Raw genomic sequence first — 17,159 nt, forward strand, 5'->3', positions numbered from 1 at the left:
AGTGCTGGGGATTAAATCTTACTTTTACTAAGCTCCATCCCCAGCCCCGGGCTATTCCCTTTTTAAATTTTTATGGAATTTCCCCCACGCCCTGCAAAGGTGTGGCGCCAACTGTCTCCAGCATGCTTGCTCAATCCTCCAAGGGTCTGTTCTCATCAGAATTACTTGGGGCCAGGCTGACAGATCCCCTGAGCAATCCCTGTATGCAGAGCTCAGTTGGACAGTTCAGGTTACATCTGGCCTTGACCTGATGTGGAGGTGGGTGAGTACCCACCAAAGATGACCACACATGGGGTTGGGGATTTAGCTCAGTGGTAGAGCACATGCCTAGCAAGCGCAAGGCTCTGGGTTAGGTTCTCAGCTCTGGGGGAAAAAAATGACCACACAGATGCTCTCAATCATATGTCCTTCATGTAATGCAATGTTGCTATCTTTCTATCAGAAGGGGCCTGTATCTCACACTTGGATCTAGAGGCACTGTGGGGGGGGATACTGTAGCATGCCGCAGGTTAGATCATGAAGAGATATAGTTTTAGGCCTTAGTGGCGTGCTGGGAGGAAGCCTGGGTGGCCTGGAAGAACCTAGGTGTAGAACACCAACAATCCCAGGACATCCCCATGCTCCTGCCATCAGCCTGAGTGGGTTGGTTGTAGTATGACATCAGGTCAGCGCTGGGAGTTCTTCCTCCACTTGTTAGATACAGAAACTGAAAATTATATATATAAAAAGTCTCAGGACAGATGGCTTCAATGGTAGAAATACTTGTCGTGCTTGAGGACCTGGGTTTAGATCCCCCAGCATCCATACAAAAGCTGGATGGTTGATACATGAGTATTCCTGGTGAGGACCAGTCAGAGACTAGAAGATCCCTAGGGCTTACTGGCTAGCCAGTCTCCTGAATTAGGGTGCCCCAGGGCCAGTGAGAGACTGTTGCAAAAGATAGGGAGATGGCTTCGTAAGTAAGGGTGCTTGCTGCACAATCGTGAGGGCGGAGTTCAAATTGCTAGGATCCACATAAAAAGCCAGGCATGGCTGTGCAGGTCAGTAACCCCAGCCCTGGGTGGACACAGACATGAGATCTGGAGAGCCTGTTGGCCAGTCAGCTTTGCCAAAGGTGGTGAGTTTCCAATTCTGAGAGAGATCCACCTCAAAGCAATATGGAAGAAGTTGCTTGACATCCTGCTCTGGCCTCCATATGTGCACACGCAGGTGTATCCCACTACACACACACACACACACACACACACCTCCCTCAGCTAAACAGCTGGGTGTGGTGGTACATGCCTTCAATCACAACACTTAGGAGCCCAGCAGTTACGAGGCAGTTTGAGTTTGAGGCCAGCCAGAGCTACATAGCAAGACCCTGTCTTAAAACAAAACAAAACCCCAAAGCAACAACAAAGCTCACACAAGGCAGTAACCGTTTCCTAGGAGTGGAGGGTGAAGAGCTTGCTGTCACAGGCCAGACACCAGCCTCTGCTGCTTTTTTGGTTCTTCAGAACTGCCTGACAGAAGGCCTGCCACCTCAGGGACAGAGATGTCCTTTCCTTTAGAGCAGAAAGGGCTGCTTGCTGAGTCATAAAAGTCACCATTGTTCACAGCTCAAAAAAAAAAAAAAAAATTAATGAGTAACTCAGTGTGTGGCGCCTGGTTCCAGGCGTGGAACAGGTGGGAAAGAGGTGTCTCTACAACAAGGAAAATGTAGTTTTCCTTCTGGAGCCCCCACCCCCACGTGTGTGTGTCAGGGGGTATATGTGGAGGAGGGGAGCCCAGCAAGGTGGAAGAGGGTGGGCTCTGGGGTGGGCTCTGCTGGCCAAGCACCTCTCTGCAGCCCCGGGGAACTGCTTCTTCTACCCAACATTGGAAGTGTTAGTGAGGCTGGGATCTGTCAGAGGACTGTAGAGGGAGAGCTGGCCTCAAGAAGCTGCTATGAGCCCACAGATGCTCCTCCCGCTCACTGCCAGGGTCTGGATGGTTGTGTAACATAGAAACCATTTGTGGCTGTGATGGAATGATGGACAGCATCCCACAATCACAGCCGGTGGTGGGAGGCAAGGAGCAAGTGGTCTTCCCTGTCCCTCAGCTGAAAAGCAGGGGTTCTGGGGACAGGTGTTGCTGCCAAAACAAATAAGTAGACTGCATCCCATTGTCATAGAACATTCCTTCCAAAGCCATGTGGCACAGTCCCAACTCCCCAGGACCTGATGGCCTCTTCTGAAATATCATCATGGTAGATGTGAGCAGCTGAGGTTGAAATTGGTTTGGATGAGCACGGTGGTTCACACCTTTAATTCCAGCACTGGGGGGCTGAGGCAGATCAGTCTCTGAGTTTGAGGCCAGCCTGGTCTACAGAGTGAGTTTCAGGACAGCCAGGGCTGTGCAGAGAAACCCCACCTCAAGAGAGAGAGAGAGAGAGAGAGAGAGAGAGAGAGAGAGAGAGAGAAGAAGAAAAGAAATGAAACAAAAAAGAAAAGAAAGAAAAAAAATTGTCGGGATGGCCCTACACCAGTGTGGTCCTGTCCTCATATAAGGAATTCTTGGACACAGACACAAGGAGAGAATGCCACCAGAAGTGGAAACCCAGAAGGAACACTGTTTCTAGCAATCCAGAATTACCTAAGATTGATAGAACCCCCCAGAGGCTGGGGGAGAACCTGGGCTCCCAGAGCAGGCAGCGGGGACAGCAGCCCACAATGGGGCTGATGGCCCACACCTTAGGCTCAGACTTCTAGTCTCTTGAACCACAGAAGATCCCCTTTGGGCGGTTTTGTTTTGTGAAACTGGGTCTTGTTGTGTAGCCTAGGATTGCCTAAAACTCAGGGAATTCTCCTGCCTCAGCCCCTCCAGCTGGGACTACAGGTGTGAGGCACTACAGCCCTCTGACTCGTTTACCCATGGGTACCAGAAGATGAGCTAAGCGCCTGACTGCCAACACCACTGCGCACTTTCAGAGCACGGCGGGGGCGTGGCCTAGGTGGATGGGGCGGAGCTGAGTGGGCGGAGCTGGGGGCGTGGCTGGGCAGGCCTACCGCTCGACTAGCTCGGCGCATCCCGGGCCTGCTCGGTGTTCGACCGTCCGCCCTGCGTTGCCGCTGCTCACTGTTGTTGCTCCGGCCGTCATGTCGACCGCAATGAACTTCGGGACCAAAAGCTTCCAGCCGCGGCCACCAGACAAAGGAAGCTTCCCGCTGGACCACTTCGGTGAGGCGAGGCAAGGCTCAGGCTGCCGGCGGCCTGGGATTGGGTGGCAGGGTTAGGGGTACTACATCTGGGTGGCAGCGTCCGGGGTGCTGAGTCTGAGCGATAGGGTTTGGAATGCTGTTTCTCGGTGACAGGTGACAGTGTCAGGGGTATTGGATGTGGGTGGCAAGGTGTGGGATACTAGTTCTAGATAGCAGAGTCAGGGGTGCTGGGATTGGGTGACAGGGTTATGGGTGTAGGATCTGGGTGATCGGGTTAGGGGTGGGTGCTGGATCTGGGTTTAAGGTCTGGGGTGCTTAGTCTGGGTGGCAGTTTGGAGTGCTGTATCTCTGTGATAGATGGCAGGTTCAGGGGTACTGGATCCGGGTGGCAGGGCCTGGGGTACTAGATCTGGGTGATAGGGTCAGAGATGCTGCATTTAGGTGCACTGTCTGAGGAGTTAGATGTAGATGACAGGAAATGGGGTACTGAGAGCCAAGGTGTGAGGTACTGGATCTGAGAGGCAGCATGTGAGGTGATAGATGTGGGTGGCAGGGTCAGGTGTGATGGATTTGGGTACCCGGACCTCTGTGAGCTCAGGTAGGGAAACTGAGTCGTGAGGATCCCTATTTCAGAGAGCCATCTGCCATGGCATGGTCTTTCCAAGTGAGAGCTCAGACTTGGAAGTCTAATGTGACCAGCAGTGTGATGGGCCCCTGGAATAGAACACAATGTTAAGCCCCACCTCTTGCTAACCCAGGAGCCACCACCCCCACCCCCCCCCCCAGCTTGAAGTTCTGGTCTTCAGTGAACATTAGGCAAAGAAAATATTTTCAAAAAGCCTTTTGATATCTAATATTGGGCTGGAACCCGGACTTGGCACATGCTGGGCAAATGCTTCACCTCTGAACTGTGCCTTCAGCCTAGAGGATTTCCATTCACAGTTCTGATGTCTACAGTTAAAGTGCCTTTTGGAAAACTGAAACCTTCGAAGGAAAAAAACAACTTGGAGAAGGTTGTGGATAGTCTCATGAACTGGGGCCTAGCATGCCCAGGAACAGGAGACCCTGAGATCAGTCTTCAGCACTTAAAAACAAAACAAAAAACAAAACAAAACAAACAAACAAACAAAAAACAGGAAAGGAAGAAAGAAAGAAAACAAACAAACATTTCCCCCCACCCCCAAACCTACCACAAACAAAACCAACCCTGAGAAATGCTGCTGATGTTGTAGTGTTTATATGGTGGCATGTTAGTGTAGCCTGAGCCTTGTGTGAGTTTCTGTGGAGACTCCAGTCCCAGACACAGTTTTAGAGATGATTGCCTTTTTAAATTATATTTATGTATTTAGTGTGTTTGAGAGTGTGCCATAGTACACATGGGGTCAAAGGACAACTTGTGGGAAGTAGGGGGTCTCTCTGCCACATGGGGCTTGGAAATCAAACTCAGGTTGACAGTCTGGGTAGCAAGTACCTTTGCCCACTGAGCCATCTAATCTCCTTAGATTGTTATCTCTTCACCAACATTTCATTGGGAAATTTTCCATTTTTAAAATTTATTTTAAAAGTTTTAACTTCATATGTATGTGTGTGTGTGTCTGAGTTTAACTTTATGTGTGTGTATCTGCGTGTATATGTGTGTGAATTTTTTGCATGTATATGTGTGCATCTGAGTGTATACACCACATGTGTGCAGGTACCCTTGGTGACCAGAAGAGGTTGTTTGATCCCTTGGAGCTGGAGTTACAGGCATTTCTTAGCTGTCCAATGTGGGTGCTGGGAACCAAACTCAGTTCCCCTACAAGAGCAGCCATTGGCCTCGGTGGTTCATGTTCCTGGAGTTGTGTCCATGCCAATGGATGCCCACATGCTCCAGAAGAGAATTTGACATCACTGTTGCTGTTATAACAGTGACGACCACCACTACTACTGTTTCTGGGATTGCCATTTCATAATTGATTACTACAGCTAGCACAGTGGAGACCCTGGCAGCAAAAGTAGCTACCACAGTTAATCTTTCATTCTATTGGGCATGACAAAATTTTTTTTAAAAGATTTATTTATTTATTATGTACACAGAAGAGTGCGCCAGATCTCATTACAGATAGTTGTGAGCCACCATGTGGGTGCTGGGAATTGAACTCAGGACCTCTGGAAGAGCAGTCGATGCTCTTAACCTCTGAGCCATCTCTTCAGCCTTGGGCATGACAGATTTAAATTAGTAGTTATATACATTTCGATTGGCTTTGAAAGTTATAAATTTACAAACTCAAGTTCCATTTGCTTTTGGGATACCATCTTACAAGGACTCCAATTTACAGTAAGGCTCGTCAAGACTTCTGTTGGTCTTTTCTGTGTCGAACACACAGTTTGCAAGCTCAGCGCCACTTAGAGATATTTGGCAACAGTTAACTCTGCAGCTCTCACACAATTGAGCCTGTATGATAATGAGTATTAGGAGACGGGTAATGCCTGGGGGGCGCTCACCAACCTAAGACAGAACGCCTGTGTGGCCTGGACAGGTGTCTCCATGACGTACATGACATGCTGACATCCCACGCAACCTAAGTCAGAAGCTCAATTTTTAGTAAAATGGGTGGGGGGACCTGTAGGGTCCCGGCCCCTGTTTTGGGTAACTGTTGCCTTGCTTGCTGACCTTGACCTTGATACCCTCCCTATGCTAATTCTCTGCAAGATTCCATCCTCTTGAATGCTTAAGGGAAGCTCCTTGTCTGTGTATCCAGCATATTGGGCATTAACAGCTTAGATGCAAGATTGTAAAACATCAGAAGTGAACTTCTGCCCTCCGGGGTTCTCCCATTATGCTGTAAACCTGTATTTAAGACCTCCTCCCCCCTTTAATAAATGACATTCGGCATTCAAAAAAAAAGAGCAGTCAGTGTTCATAACCAGTGAGCCATCTCTTCAGCCCTCCACCCCACTTTTTGTTTGTTTGTTTGTTTTGTTTTGTTTTGAAGTGATAAGGATTGAACCCAAGTGGTTGTATGCCAAACATGGACTCTACCCCAGAGCCACTTCCACAGCCCTAGGAAGGAAACAGATTTTGATGGAAACCCTAGCACTACCCCACAGGCTGCTGTGTGAGCAGGTCAGGCCTTTTCTTTACAAACAGGACGCTGTCTTCCTTTTCTTTTTAGGTGAGTGTAAAAGCTTTAAAGAAAAATTCATGAAGTGTCTCCGCGACAAGAATTTTGAAAATGCTTTGTGCAGAAATGAATCTAAAGAGTATTTGATGTGCAGGATGCAAAGGCGAGTACCCCGTCACAGTTCCGCCCTGAGTTCCCATCCCAGCTTCCTGCGGCTCCCACAGCCTGTTCTGCCAAATACCCATCAAGATGCTTCTTGTTCAAGCCTAGGATTCTGCTTAGATTTTTTTCTTTTTTTCTTTTTTTTGCAGTGTGTATGTGTGTGTGTGTTGTGAGCCACGGTGTGGGTGCTGGGAGCTAAGCCCTGGTCCTCTGAAAGAGCGGCAGGCACTCTTAATGGCTGAGCTCTTTCCCCAGCTCCCACAGTATTTTTTTGAGACAAGGTCTGCCAATGGCCTGGAGGTCACCAATTAGGCCAGGCTGGCCACAGACCAGCCAAGGAGTCCTCCCATTTCTGCCTCTCAGTGCTGGGATTGCAAACACACCAGCACACCCAGCATTCTTTCTGTGGGTTCTGGGGGAAAACTCAGGTCCATTTTACCAACCCGGCCACCTCCCTGGCCACATCAGAGTGTTGCTTGGCAGGTGAGGTGGCACCAAGGTCGCCGGGCCTGCCCTGGGGACCTCCTTGTGAGTGGCAGTCCTATCCACAGCTCCGTTCCTCAGAGCTTTGTCCCTCTCCTTCAGCTCTCAGAATCGTACATCACAGCCGTGCTGACTGAGCCGACGGGTTTCTCTGCCCTTCACATTCTCAGCCCGTAAGAACATGCACTGCGTCGTCCCTTCTGTTGAAAGCTCTGTGGAATGTCATGAGGACAATAGGAGACGTAAGCAGTGATGGATGATGGATGATACTTGCCCTCCCCCAAGTTTACTTTCAAGCAGAACAAAAAACAGCGAGCCGTGGAGCTTTTCTTTAGAATAAGAGCCATTCAAACCGTGAACGTGAAGAAGCGGGTAGTGTGTCATTACATGGGGCGGCGGGTGTGTGTGTGTGTGTGTGTGTGTGTGTGTGTGTGTGTGTGTGTCTGTCATAGTTGCATAGACTGGAATTCAGGCACCTCAATCTCTCAAGATGGGGGGGGCGCCAGTAGGCCACTGAAGCCTGCTTTCTTTGTCTGACAGATCCAGACAAGTCCCTGAGGTGCAGGCATGTGGGGGTTACAGTGTGGGGGTTTTGGCTCAGGCCGTGGAGACGGCTAACTCTAAGGTCTTGTCCTGTTGTCGCAAACAGTGCTTGAGTCTGTCCTGACCTCGCTGCTTCCAGGAGGCACATGGCTGGCACTGAGCTTCAGTGACTGCCTGTAGCCACAGAAGGTGGCCAGGAGTTTCTTCTTGGCTCTGCTGAGCTTTAGAAGAGGGGCCAAATGATGCCAGTCTGGGGATAGGGATGTGAGCAGGTTCCTGCCTTCCCTAGGCTCAGTCCCTGTGTCTGGGTGTCTGCAAAAGGAGAGGTGCCCACAGACAAGCTGGCCAAATTCAGCAAGTACGAGCAACACTAGGACCTGTAACACAGGCCTGTCATCCCAGCAGCTCGAGAGACTGAGGCAAGAGGATGGAGAGTTTGAGGCTAGCCTGGGCTGCAGAATGAGTTCAAGAACCATCTGGGCAATTTATTAATGTCCTATCTCACATAATAAGAAAGACAGGGCTGAGGATATAGTTCAGTGGGAGAGCACCTGCCTAGAATCCCCCAGTGAGGGGCTGGGATGTGGCTCAGTGGTAGAGCACCTGCCTAGAATCCCCCAGTGAGGGGCTGGGGTATGGCTCAGTGGTAGAGCACCTGCCTAGAATCTCCCAGTGAGGGGCTGGGGTGTGGCTCAGTGGTAATGCATTTCAGAGTGAGTGAGGCCCTAGGTTCTATCCACAGTATCCCCACACACACACCAAAAAAGAACAAAAATGAGCAGACTTGTTTTGACTACACCTGGCACAGATCACAGTGACTCTTGTGATTGCTCAGAGGGTATGGCTGCTTTGCGGTCCCCCGGGGAAGTGACTGGTCTATGGGCAAGGCTTCTGGGCAGGACCAGCAGAGGGACTTCTTGCCTGTTTGTTAGTGGGATGCGGTGTTGCCAGGCCTTGTAGTCGCCATGTGTCTGTGCCACACTTATTACCATGATAACAGGTGCCTCAGAGCCTGGAAGGAAGGACCCGCCTGCTTCTGTGACTTACAGGGAGGCCTGAGCTAGGTGAGTGTAGGCGAGCAAAGATGTTTCTGGTTTTGTCTGGTATTGGGAAGTTTTTTGTTTTGTTTTTTTTTTTTGGTTTTGTTGTTTAGTTGGTAGGTCTGGCCTCAGCCTCCTGAGTGTTAGAATGACAGGTGTATGACACCATGCTTGGCTGGTCCATTATTTTGTTAGGCAAGTTAGTAATGAAATCATCAAACATACACTTGAAGTTGATCTAGCACGCGCACGCACACACACACACACAAATGCATAAATAAATGCACTTAAAAATAAAATTAAATGCTGGGCAGTGATGGCGCATGTCTTTAATCACATCACTAGGCAGATCTCTGTGAGTTTAAGGTCAGCCTGGTCTACAGAGTAAGTTTCAGGACAGCCAGAACTACACAGAGAAACCCTGTCTCGAAAAACAAAGGTAAGATAAAATAAATAAAAATTAAATTAAAACACCCCTCCTCAGGCCTCATGTGCATGGGTAACCTCGGGGTCTGGCCCTACAGCCCTCCTGCCCCGACTCCAGAGAGGTAAAGATGACAGGAGGCTGTGAAAACCCATCACACTGTGCTTGGAATGAACCCTGCCGGGACAGGTAGTCACGGCTATGCCTCGGGAAGGCGCCAGAGCTAGGGCTCATCTGAGTGGCTCCTGCCTTAGATATCCGAAGGACTTCTTTCTAGGTGGGCCCCTCCAGAGGCAGAGGCACAGTGTAAGCATTCCTTTGGCTGTGTGTGTGGGTGTGTGCTTTGTGTGTGTGAAAGTCAACCTTGGAGCTGGGCGGTGGTGGCATATACTTTTAATCCCAGCACATGGGAGGCAGAGGCAGGTGGATCTCTGTGAGTTCGAGGCCAGCCTGGTCTACAGAGTGAGTTCCAGGACAGTCAGGACTGCTTCACAGAGAAACCCTGTCTCAAAAAACCAAAACATAAACAAAATAAAAAGAAAGTCAACCTTGGGTTTTGTCAGGACTGCCCATCCTACTTTTGGAGGGGCCTGGAGCTCACTGACCAGCCCTGCTCTTCCCACCCCTGGTCCTCCTCAACTATGGGGACACTTACCTAGCCTCAGCTCTCCCAGGCTCTGCTCACACCCATGGAGTCCTGTGCTTTCAGTAACCCACTCGTGCGCCTCCATAGGGCACGCCAGCACTGCCCTAGAACCTGGGTAGAGCCAGTTACCTTCCTACTCTCCAGCATGGTACAGGATCTCCGTGTTTCCCCATCTACCAGGCCTGGCTTGAGACCCCCGGGTGCAGCGCAGTGACCCTGGAGTGTGAGCAGCGGAGCCTACATCCTCAGTCCCCGCCCTCGTGAACTTGTCTGACCTTGTGGCTGGAAGGGACCTTGGGGCTCACAGGGCTGGTTGGCTCCTTGCCCTGTAGGAGGGACACTGATCTCTGGGTCTGGTCTTCTGTTGTAAAATGGGGTGCTGGGAGGCTGGGCACCTTATATGCGAATGCGTATAAGAGCGTGGTCTCATGACAGCATCTTTCTCTTGCAGGCAGCTGATGGCCCCGGAACCACTGGAAAAGCTGGGCTTTAGAGATATGATGGATGAGAAGGCGGAGGCAAAGGACGAGTGTTGAGAGCAGAGCCACAGAACCGCGTCCCCAGCTGCCTGGAGCAGAGAGCCCTCTGTCCACAGGGCCAGGAGAGCTGAGACTCAGCTGTGCTGCCCAGTGGAGGGGTCCCCAAGGGGACTCCCGAACATGCTTAGCTGCAGCACTCCCCCAAATGTCTCCTCAGCTGCCTTCGGTTTCCCTTCAGACGGTGGTTTTATTCTTCGGTGTGTATGTCACAGGATTCTCTCAGGGTCCAACACCGGTGTGATAAGATCTCCTGCCCTGTGTGGCCATCACACCACAGAGCCCTGGACAGCTCTCCACACTGAGTCTTCCCGTCACAGACCCGAGTCTTCCGGCCAGGACCTGTCGGTGAAACCGTGCCACCGCAGAACATCTGCACTTGGTGCTCACAGACACACACCGGCTTGCTTCCCTTGGTGTTCTTTTCTTTGAACAAAACTGGAATGCAAAGCAGGAAGTAGAAACCATTTGGCTTTTGACATATTTGACTTCTTGTTTTGTGTGTTTTGAGATACGGTCTCCCGTAGCCCAGGCTGGCCTCAAACTCCCTGTGTAGCCAAGAACTTCTGATCCTTCCACCTCCAGGTCTGCGGTGCTGGGATCACAGGTGTGCACCATTACACCCGGCTCCTGTGGTGTGGGGGTAGAACCCAGGCTCCCTGCATGCTAGGCAAGCACTCTCCTGCCTGAGCCATGTCCTGGCACACTTTCCTGCTTTTTTTTTTTTTTTTAGAGCTGAGAATCGAACCCAGGGCCTTGCGCTTGCTAGGCAAGCGCTCTACCACTGAGCTAAATCCCCAACCCCACTTTCCTGCTTTTTAAATGGCATTTATTTATTTATTTAGGGGAGCACTGTCCCTGTGAGTAGGTCAGAGGACAACTTACAGGGGTCACCTCTCCTTGCACACATGGGTCCCGGGGATTGAACCCTGGTCACCGGGCTTCATGGATCTCACCAACACAACTTCATTTTTCTAGGGTAGCAGCAGATGTCTCTCTCCTAAAGGTTGTTTTCTGGATGTTCCGAGACATTTCTAAAACTAGGTTTGCCTTGCAGTAACCCACTCGTGCGCCTCCATAGGGCACGCCAGCACTGCCCTAGAACCTGGGTAGAGCCAGTTACTTTCCTACTCTCCAGCATGGTACAGGAACTCCGTGTTTTCCCATCTACCATGGCTGGCTTGAGACCCCCGGGTGCAGCGCAGTGTTCCTGGAGTGTGAGCCGTAAGCAGTACTGAGCTGTGGGTTGTTTGAACATCCGGGTACCTTTGTGCTGACGCGGGTGACTGGGGGCTTTTGCTGTGTGCAGGAATCCAGAGACAGCAACAAAATGCCAGTGCCAGGTACCACCAGGCTCAGATCTGTGCCTTCCCAGAGCTGTCGGAGAAGAGCTAGCCCAGACTGCTTGCCTGGCTCCTGTCTGACTGATGATGGTACGAGATGAGGGTGGGGGTATAGGAATGCTGGCCCACATCTTTAGCACTCAGGAGGCAGAGACAGGTGAATCTCTAAGTTCGAGGCCAGCCTGGTCTACATAGTGAGTTCCAGGACAGCCAGGACTACATAGAGAGACCCTGTTGGTTCCAGGTAGCAACCCTGGTATTTCACAGGCTCTGCTGATGCTGGCCCCTGGCATGAGCTGCCCTGGCTCCAGTTGATGTGAGTGGCTGGGAGCCCCATTTTCTATTGCACAGAAGGACTCTTTCTTGGTTAAACCCACAGTCAAGTACCCCCAAGGTTTGCTTGTTTCCACATTCTTACTAAGCCTGGCCATACAGCGCAGGTCAGCAGCAATGGCTCACATGCAAAGCATTTAATCCCAGCACACAGGAGGCAGAGGCAGGTGGATCTCTGTGTGTTCAAGGCCAGCCTGATCTACAGAATGAGTTCCAGGACAGCCAGGGCTGTTACACAGAGAAACCCTGTCTGGAAAAAGAAAAAAAGAATTCTGAGCTGATGGGGCACAGCGCCTGGCCATACACCCCACTAAATGAGTAAAGTCTCATATATTTCAAAGGAAAGGGTGCAGTAGGCTACACAGCCATCCACTGTAAAAAAAAAAAAGAAAGAAAGAAAAAAGAAATTAGAGTAAACGGAATTGCATTGGGTACCTGAGCAACAGCATGGTAAACTATGTCTCATTTTGACAGTGCAAAAGAGTCTGGGTATGGAGGACCACAACAGTAAGCCAGCTGAGCTGGGCAGGATGGGAGATGCTGCTGTTAGGCATGGACAGTGGGGCAGGTGGCTCACTTGGTAGTGCGCTGGCCTAGCAGGCATGAAGGCCTGGGTTTCAACCCCAGCATCACATAAACAGGCATGGTACCCGGCTATAATTTAACACTAGGGAAGCAAAGGAAGGAAGGTCACAAATTCAAGGTCCTCCTCGTAGTTCAGGGCTGGCATAGGTCATGTGAGACCCAGTCTCTAAGTGGGAGGCTGTTGGAGGGATGGGGGTGGATACATTCACACAATGGTTTCCTGGGCCTGGGAGCCATGATGTCCCGGGTCTGCTGTGTCCTAATACCAGTATCTCAGCAAAAGAACCAGGATCCTGGTCAAGGCAGGGGAAGGACAAGGTGAGCCTGAGTGTCTGCAGAAAGCAGAGAAATGCTAGAATCAGGAGCTTGTTGAAAGGATGCAGTGGCTGCCTCAGACAAACCGAGCAGAAAAGCATGCAGTGGTCAATTGAGTTCACGGTGCAAGCTGACAGCCACCATCCTTACTGGGAAAGATGGAAAGTTACATTAGCCCCTACTTTTTAATTCTGAGTAGCATAGAAAAAAAAAAAAAAAAAAGGTCTAACAAACATGTTGGTGGCTGCAGACAAGAGACATCAGAGGTCACCAAAGTTAGCAGCAAACTGTGATATATGAAGTCTTCTAGAAATCTCAGCTCCAGAGAGGTGTCAGTCACAAAGGGCACAGTACAGTGACTTTAAAAGGGACCTCGCCAGGCCATGGTAGCACATGCCTTTAATCTCAGCACTGCACTCAGGATCTCTGAGGTGGAGGCCAGCCTGGTCTACAAAGCGTGTTCTAAGATAGCCAGGCTACACAGAGAAATCCTGTCTCAGAAAACAAAGAAAATAATAAAAGGGATATCATTGGCCACATGGTCATCCTCAGGAATTAGGCACATGGAAGACGTAGCATCTCTCTTGGACTGGCTTTCCCCGCAAATACCCAGAGTCTGACCTCAAGCAAGCATCCACCAGATCCAAGCTGACCACTCCCTCGCTCATCCTGCTGAGGGGAAAGAAACGGAGCAACTCTCTAGGGCTGAGCAGAAGGGACATGGAGATGCTGGGTCAGTGGTTCTTGTCCAGAAGGGACCCTGGGGGAGGTTTGAAGGCTGGGGACTTGGCCGCCATGCGTCACCAGTGTCCATTCTGTTCTGAGGTCATACACAGTGTCCTCTTGACATTTGTGCACGTGCCCAAGTACACATGGGTTCATGTGAAGGTCAGAGGGCAGCAAAAGGTGTTGCTCCTCACATCCTCTGTGTGTGTGTGTGTGTGTGTGTGTGTGTGTGTGTGTGTGTGTGTGCATGTATGCATCGGCCAGAGGAAGACATCAGGTCTCTTGCTCTATCAGTCTCCACCTTCCTCTCTTGAGACAGTCTTTCACTAAAAGACTAGATTGGTGGCCAGCAAGTCCCAGTGATCCCCCTGTCTCCAGCCCCCACAGGTCTAGAGTTACAGACACATGTAAAGATGCCCAGGTTTTTGTTTTGTTGTAATAAGGGTGCTGGGATCCAACTCAGGTCCTTATGCCTGCCTGGCAAGCACTCTGATGATTGAGCCTTCTCCTCGGCCATTTTTGTTTTGTTTATTTGAGAGAGGCTCTCACTGTGTAGCCCAGGCTTCAGTCTCCCACGTGCTGGAATTGCAGGTATGCATTGCCATACCTGCAACATTCAGAGTTCTGTCCTTTTCCCAAGCCTTTGCTGCATCTTGCTGGCAAGTGACAACATGAACAGCCCCGCACTTAGCAGTCAAGGGCAGCTGAAGTTAAACATGTCATGGTGGTTCCACCCGTGACGGCTCCTCTGTCCATCCACCTCCACCGAGATGCTGGGAACCCAGCACGGCAACATTGAAGGCTTTGAGGGCTGGAACTGGAGGATACTTGGTTCCTTCCTGGAATTTTCACGATTATATTTTATAACAAGTGTGCATCATTTTTATAGAAACTATAAAATCCTTACTCAAAAGGAACTCACTGTGTTGAGTAGTATTTTTATATCCTCTGTAAATCACAGGCTGGTTGTAATTTCTCATCCCCTGTGGATACCATCCAACCGATCATTTCTCCTGGTGGTACATTGCAGTGTGTGTGTGTGTGTGTGTGTGTGTGTGTGTGTGTGTGTCTGTGTGTCTGTGTGTGTGTCTGTGTCTGTGTGTCTGTGTGTGTGTATGGTGGGTGGATACAGTATGAGCTGGCCAATTCTCCACAAGGCTCCCTGAACATTGAGGGCTAGCCTGAAGTCACCTTAGAGTTGTTTATTGCCTCAAGGGCACAGCTTTGTCTCCTAATATCATAGGTACTTTGGTGGTGGGGGTGGGGGCACAGTCTGGTTTCTTCTCTATGCATGTGTATGTGCATGTCTTTATGCATGCATGTATATGCAGAGGCCAGAGGTCAGCATTGGGTGTGATGCCTCAGCAGCCATCCACCTTGTTTTTTTTGTGTTTTTTTTTTAAGACAGGGAACTCACTAAGTAAGCTAGATGGCTGGTGGGCCCCGGGATTCTGCCTGCCTCTGCCTCCCCTGCACTAGGATTACAACTGTGTACCACCATACCTACCTTTTTACAGGGCCTGGGGATGGAACTCAGATTCTCATGCCTGTGTGACAAGCACTTTGCCCACTGAGTTATCACCCTAACCCTTCTTGATTTATTTATTTATTGATCGGATGATTGTTTTCTGTTTTGTATTGGTTGGTTTGTTTTTGAGGCAGGGTTTCTCTGTGTAACAGCTCTAGCTGTCCTGGAACTGTATTTGTAGACTAGGCTGGCTGCAAACTCACAGAGATCCTCCTGCCTCAGCCCCTTAGTGCTCAGGATTAAAAGCATGCGCCACCACTGCCTGGTTTGATTGATTTTTTTTTTTAATTTTTAATTTTTTTGAGACAGGGCCTCACTATGTAGCTCTGGCTGGCCTAGAGTTTACTATGTAGATCAGACTGGCCTTAAATTCATAGAGATCCTCCTGCCTCTGCCTCCTGAGTGCTGGGATTAAAGGTGTGTGTGTTCTACTACTTACTTGTCTACCTTTCTCTCTTTCCTTCCTTCCTTCTAAAAGGAACATTTAGGGCTGGAAGATGGTTCAGTGGGTAAAGAACGGCTATTGAGCAAACAGGGATCTGAGTTCAAATCCGCAGCACCTATATAAAAGGCCAGGCAGAGCCACACATGCACCTGTAACTCCAACACTGTGAGGTGCAGACTGGAGGATCATTTCGGCTTTCAGGCCTCCAGTCTTGCTCCAGACTCCAAGAGAGACTCCTCCGGCTTCCACATCCACGAACACGCCCATACACAAACTCACGTATGCCACACACACACAGATATAGAACACTTCACAGATTTGCATTTCATCCTTGTTCAGGCGCATGCTAATCTCAGAGTCTTTCCAAGTTTAGTGTATATGCTGATGAAGCACGTAGGCTCTTAAATTTTAAAAATTGAGACAGCGTCTCACAGCCAACGATAGCCTTGAACTCCTGGCTCCAGAGTCCTGGGATTACAGGCCCATGCTCCCACATCCAGCCAGAGGTAATGAGGGAGACCAGCTCCCTCTTATTTCCCCCGGGGTACTCTTGAGCAGGGAGAAGTGAGAAATATTAGCTAGAAGAGAGAGCTAGATGGCGAGAGGAAAGAGAAACACAGGATCGCCTCGGGAGGGCCTGCTGTCTCTACTAAAGGACTTTCTAAGGGAATGCCAAGGGGTTGGAGCAAAAGTCCTCCACCAGCACAGCCAAGTGCAGACCATCCCAAACACCTGGTGACCATGCCATGGTCAAGCCATCCCCTAATGTGGTCGGTCCTGCAGTGTAAAGCAAGCTCAGAGCTCACTAGGAAACCCTTGTGGGCTCCCACAGAAATGGCCTTGGATTTGAGGAGGCACCTTGGGTAAATGTGTGTGGCCTTCTCCTGGCCCACAGGGCTTGCTCTTTGTCCCCTCTGGCTTCCCTCCTGCTCTGGAAGACAAGCCCCCGTCTATGGTGAGGTGTGAACCTACCAGCCTTGTGCTCAAATGCAATCTCTTAGGGAGACGAATGCAGCACCATTGAGAACTCGGGATTTTATTATTGCCAGAAACATTAAAGAAGTTTCTATGAAGCCACCAAACAAATGGCTTTGTCATAATCCCGGGAGTGAAATCGCACACCTCTGTTCTGTTCTAGAGGAGTGAAATCAAATTTCACAGCCCTGCGCTCGCCCAGTGTTATAAAGTGGAGCGCCTGGGGCAGAAACCTCCGCCAAGCCCCTCCTCCTGCTGGTAGCCTGGGCAAATGTCACCCTCGGCTTAATTTCTTCGGGGAAGACGAACATCAAACATCATGAAATTGTACCCAGAGAGCCCCGAGAGATGGCTGAGATACTAGGAACTCACGGTGGCCACTGTTTTTGCAGAAGGATGGAAGCTAGGGGTCCAATGGGCTGAGGGGAGTTGTAGCATGTGCTCCAGGGGTCCAGAATCTAATCTGGTCTGATCCTGCTTCCCACCATCCTCAGCTGGCCCACATACCCAGAGCCAGCCACCATGGAGCAGTCAGCCACCATTAGGTACAAAGCAAGGCAGCCACGGATGATCTGTCATCCCCCCCAACCTCCCCGGTGTCCTCTGATGACTCAGCCAGTGGTCCATGGAGTCTACAGCATCAAATACCACCGTGAGGACAAGCATCACCTTGCCTGCCATGGGTGAGTCCTACGTCTGTCATCGGAGGAGCCCGGGACTGGCACACAGCAGCAGACCGAACGTGCCAGCAGCCATCACAGAACTTGACCACACAAAACCACAGTCACC

General features: G+C 50.3%; 1 protein-coding gene and 1 pseudogene across 3 annotated transcripts; one reads left to right on the plus strand and one right to left on the minus strand.

Moving 5' to 3' along the window:
- The first annotated feature begins 3,031 nt into the window (after nt 1–3,031).
- On the plus strand, nt 3,032–10,603 carry LOC118572458 (cytochrome c oxidase assembly protein COX19). Of its 3 annotated transcripts, none has more exons than XM_036172096.1 (4): nt 3,032–3,201; nt 6,338–6,449; nt 7,034–7,104; nt 10,036–10,098. In XM_036172096.1, exons 1-3 carry the CDS (start codon nt 3,120–3,122, stop codon nt 7,062–7,064), a joined length of 225 nt encoding a protein of 74 aa, XP_036027989.1. In that variant the 5' UTR covers nt 3,032–3,119; the 3' UTR covers nt 7,065–7,104; nt 10,036–10,098. The 3 variants fall into 3 exon arrangements, with proteins under 3 accessions (XP_036027989.1, XP_036027990.1, XP_036027988.1); XM_036172097.1 differs by lacking the exon at nt 10,036–10,098 and adding an exon at nt 8,475–8,490; XM_036172095.1 differs by lacking the exon at nt 7,034–7,104 and having other exon boundaries at nt 10,036–10,603.
- Nucleotides 10,604–15,689: 5,086 nt separating this feature from the next.
- On the minus strand, nt 15,690–15,788 carry LOC118572846 (annotated as a pseudogene).
- Nucleotides 15,789–17,159: the final 1,371 nt, after the last annotated feature.

This window comes from Onychomys torridus, chromosome 22 (assembly GCF_903995425.1).
Source record: "Onychomys torridus chromosome 22, mOncTor1.1, whole genome shotgun sequence".
Lineage (NCBI taxonomy): Eukaryota > Metazoa > Chordata > Mammalia > Rodentia > Cricetidae > Onychomys > Onychomys torridus.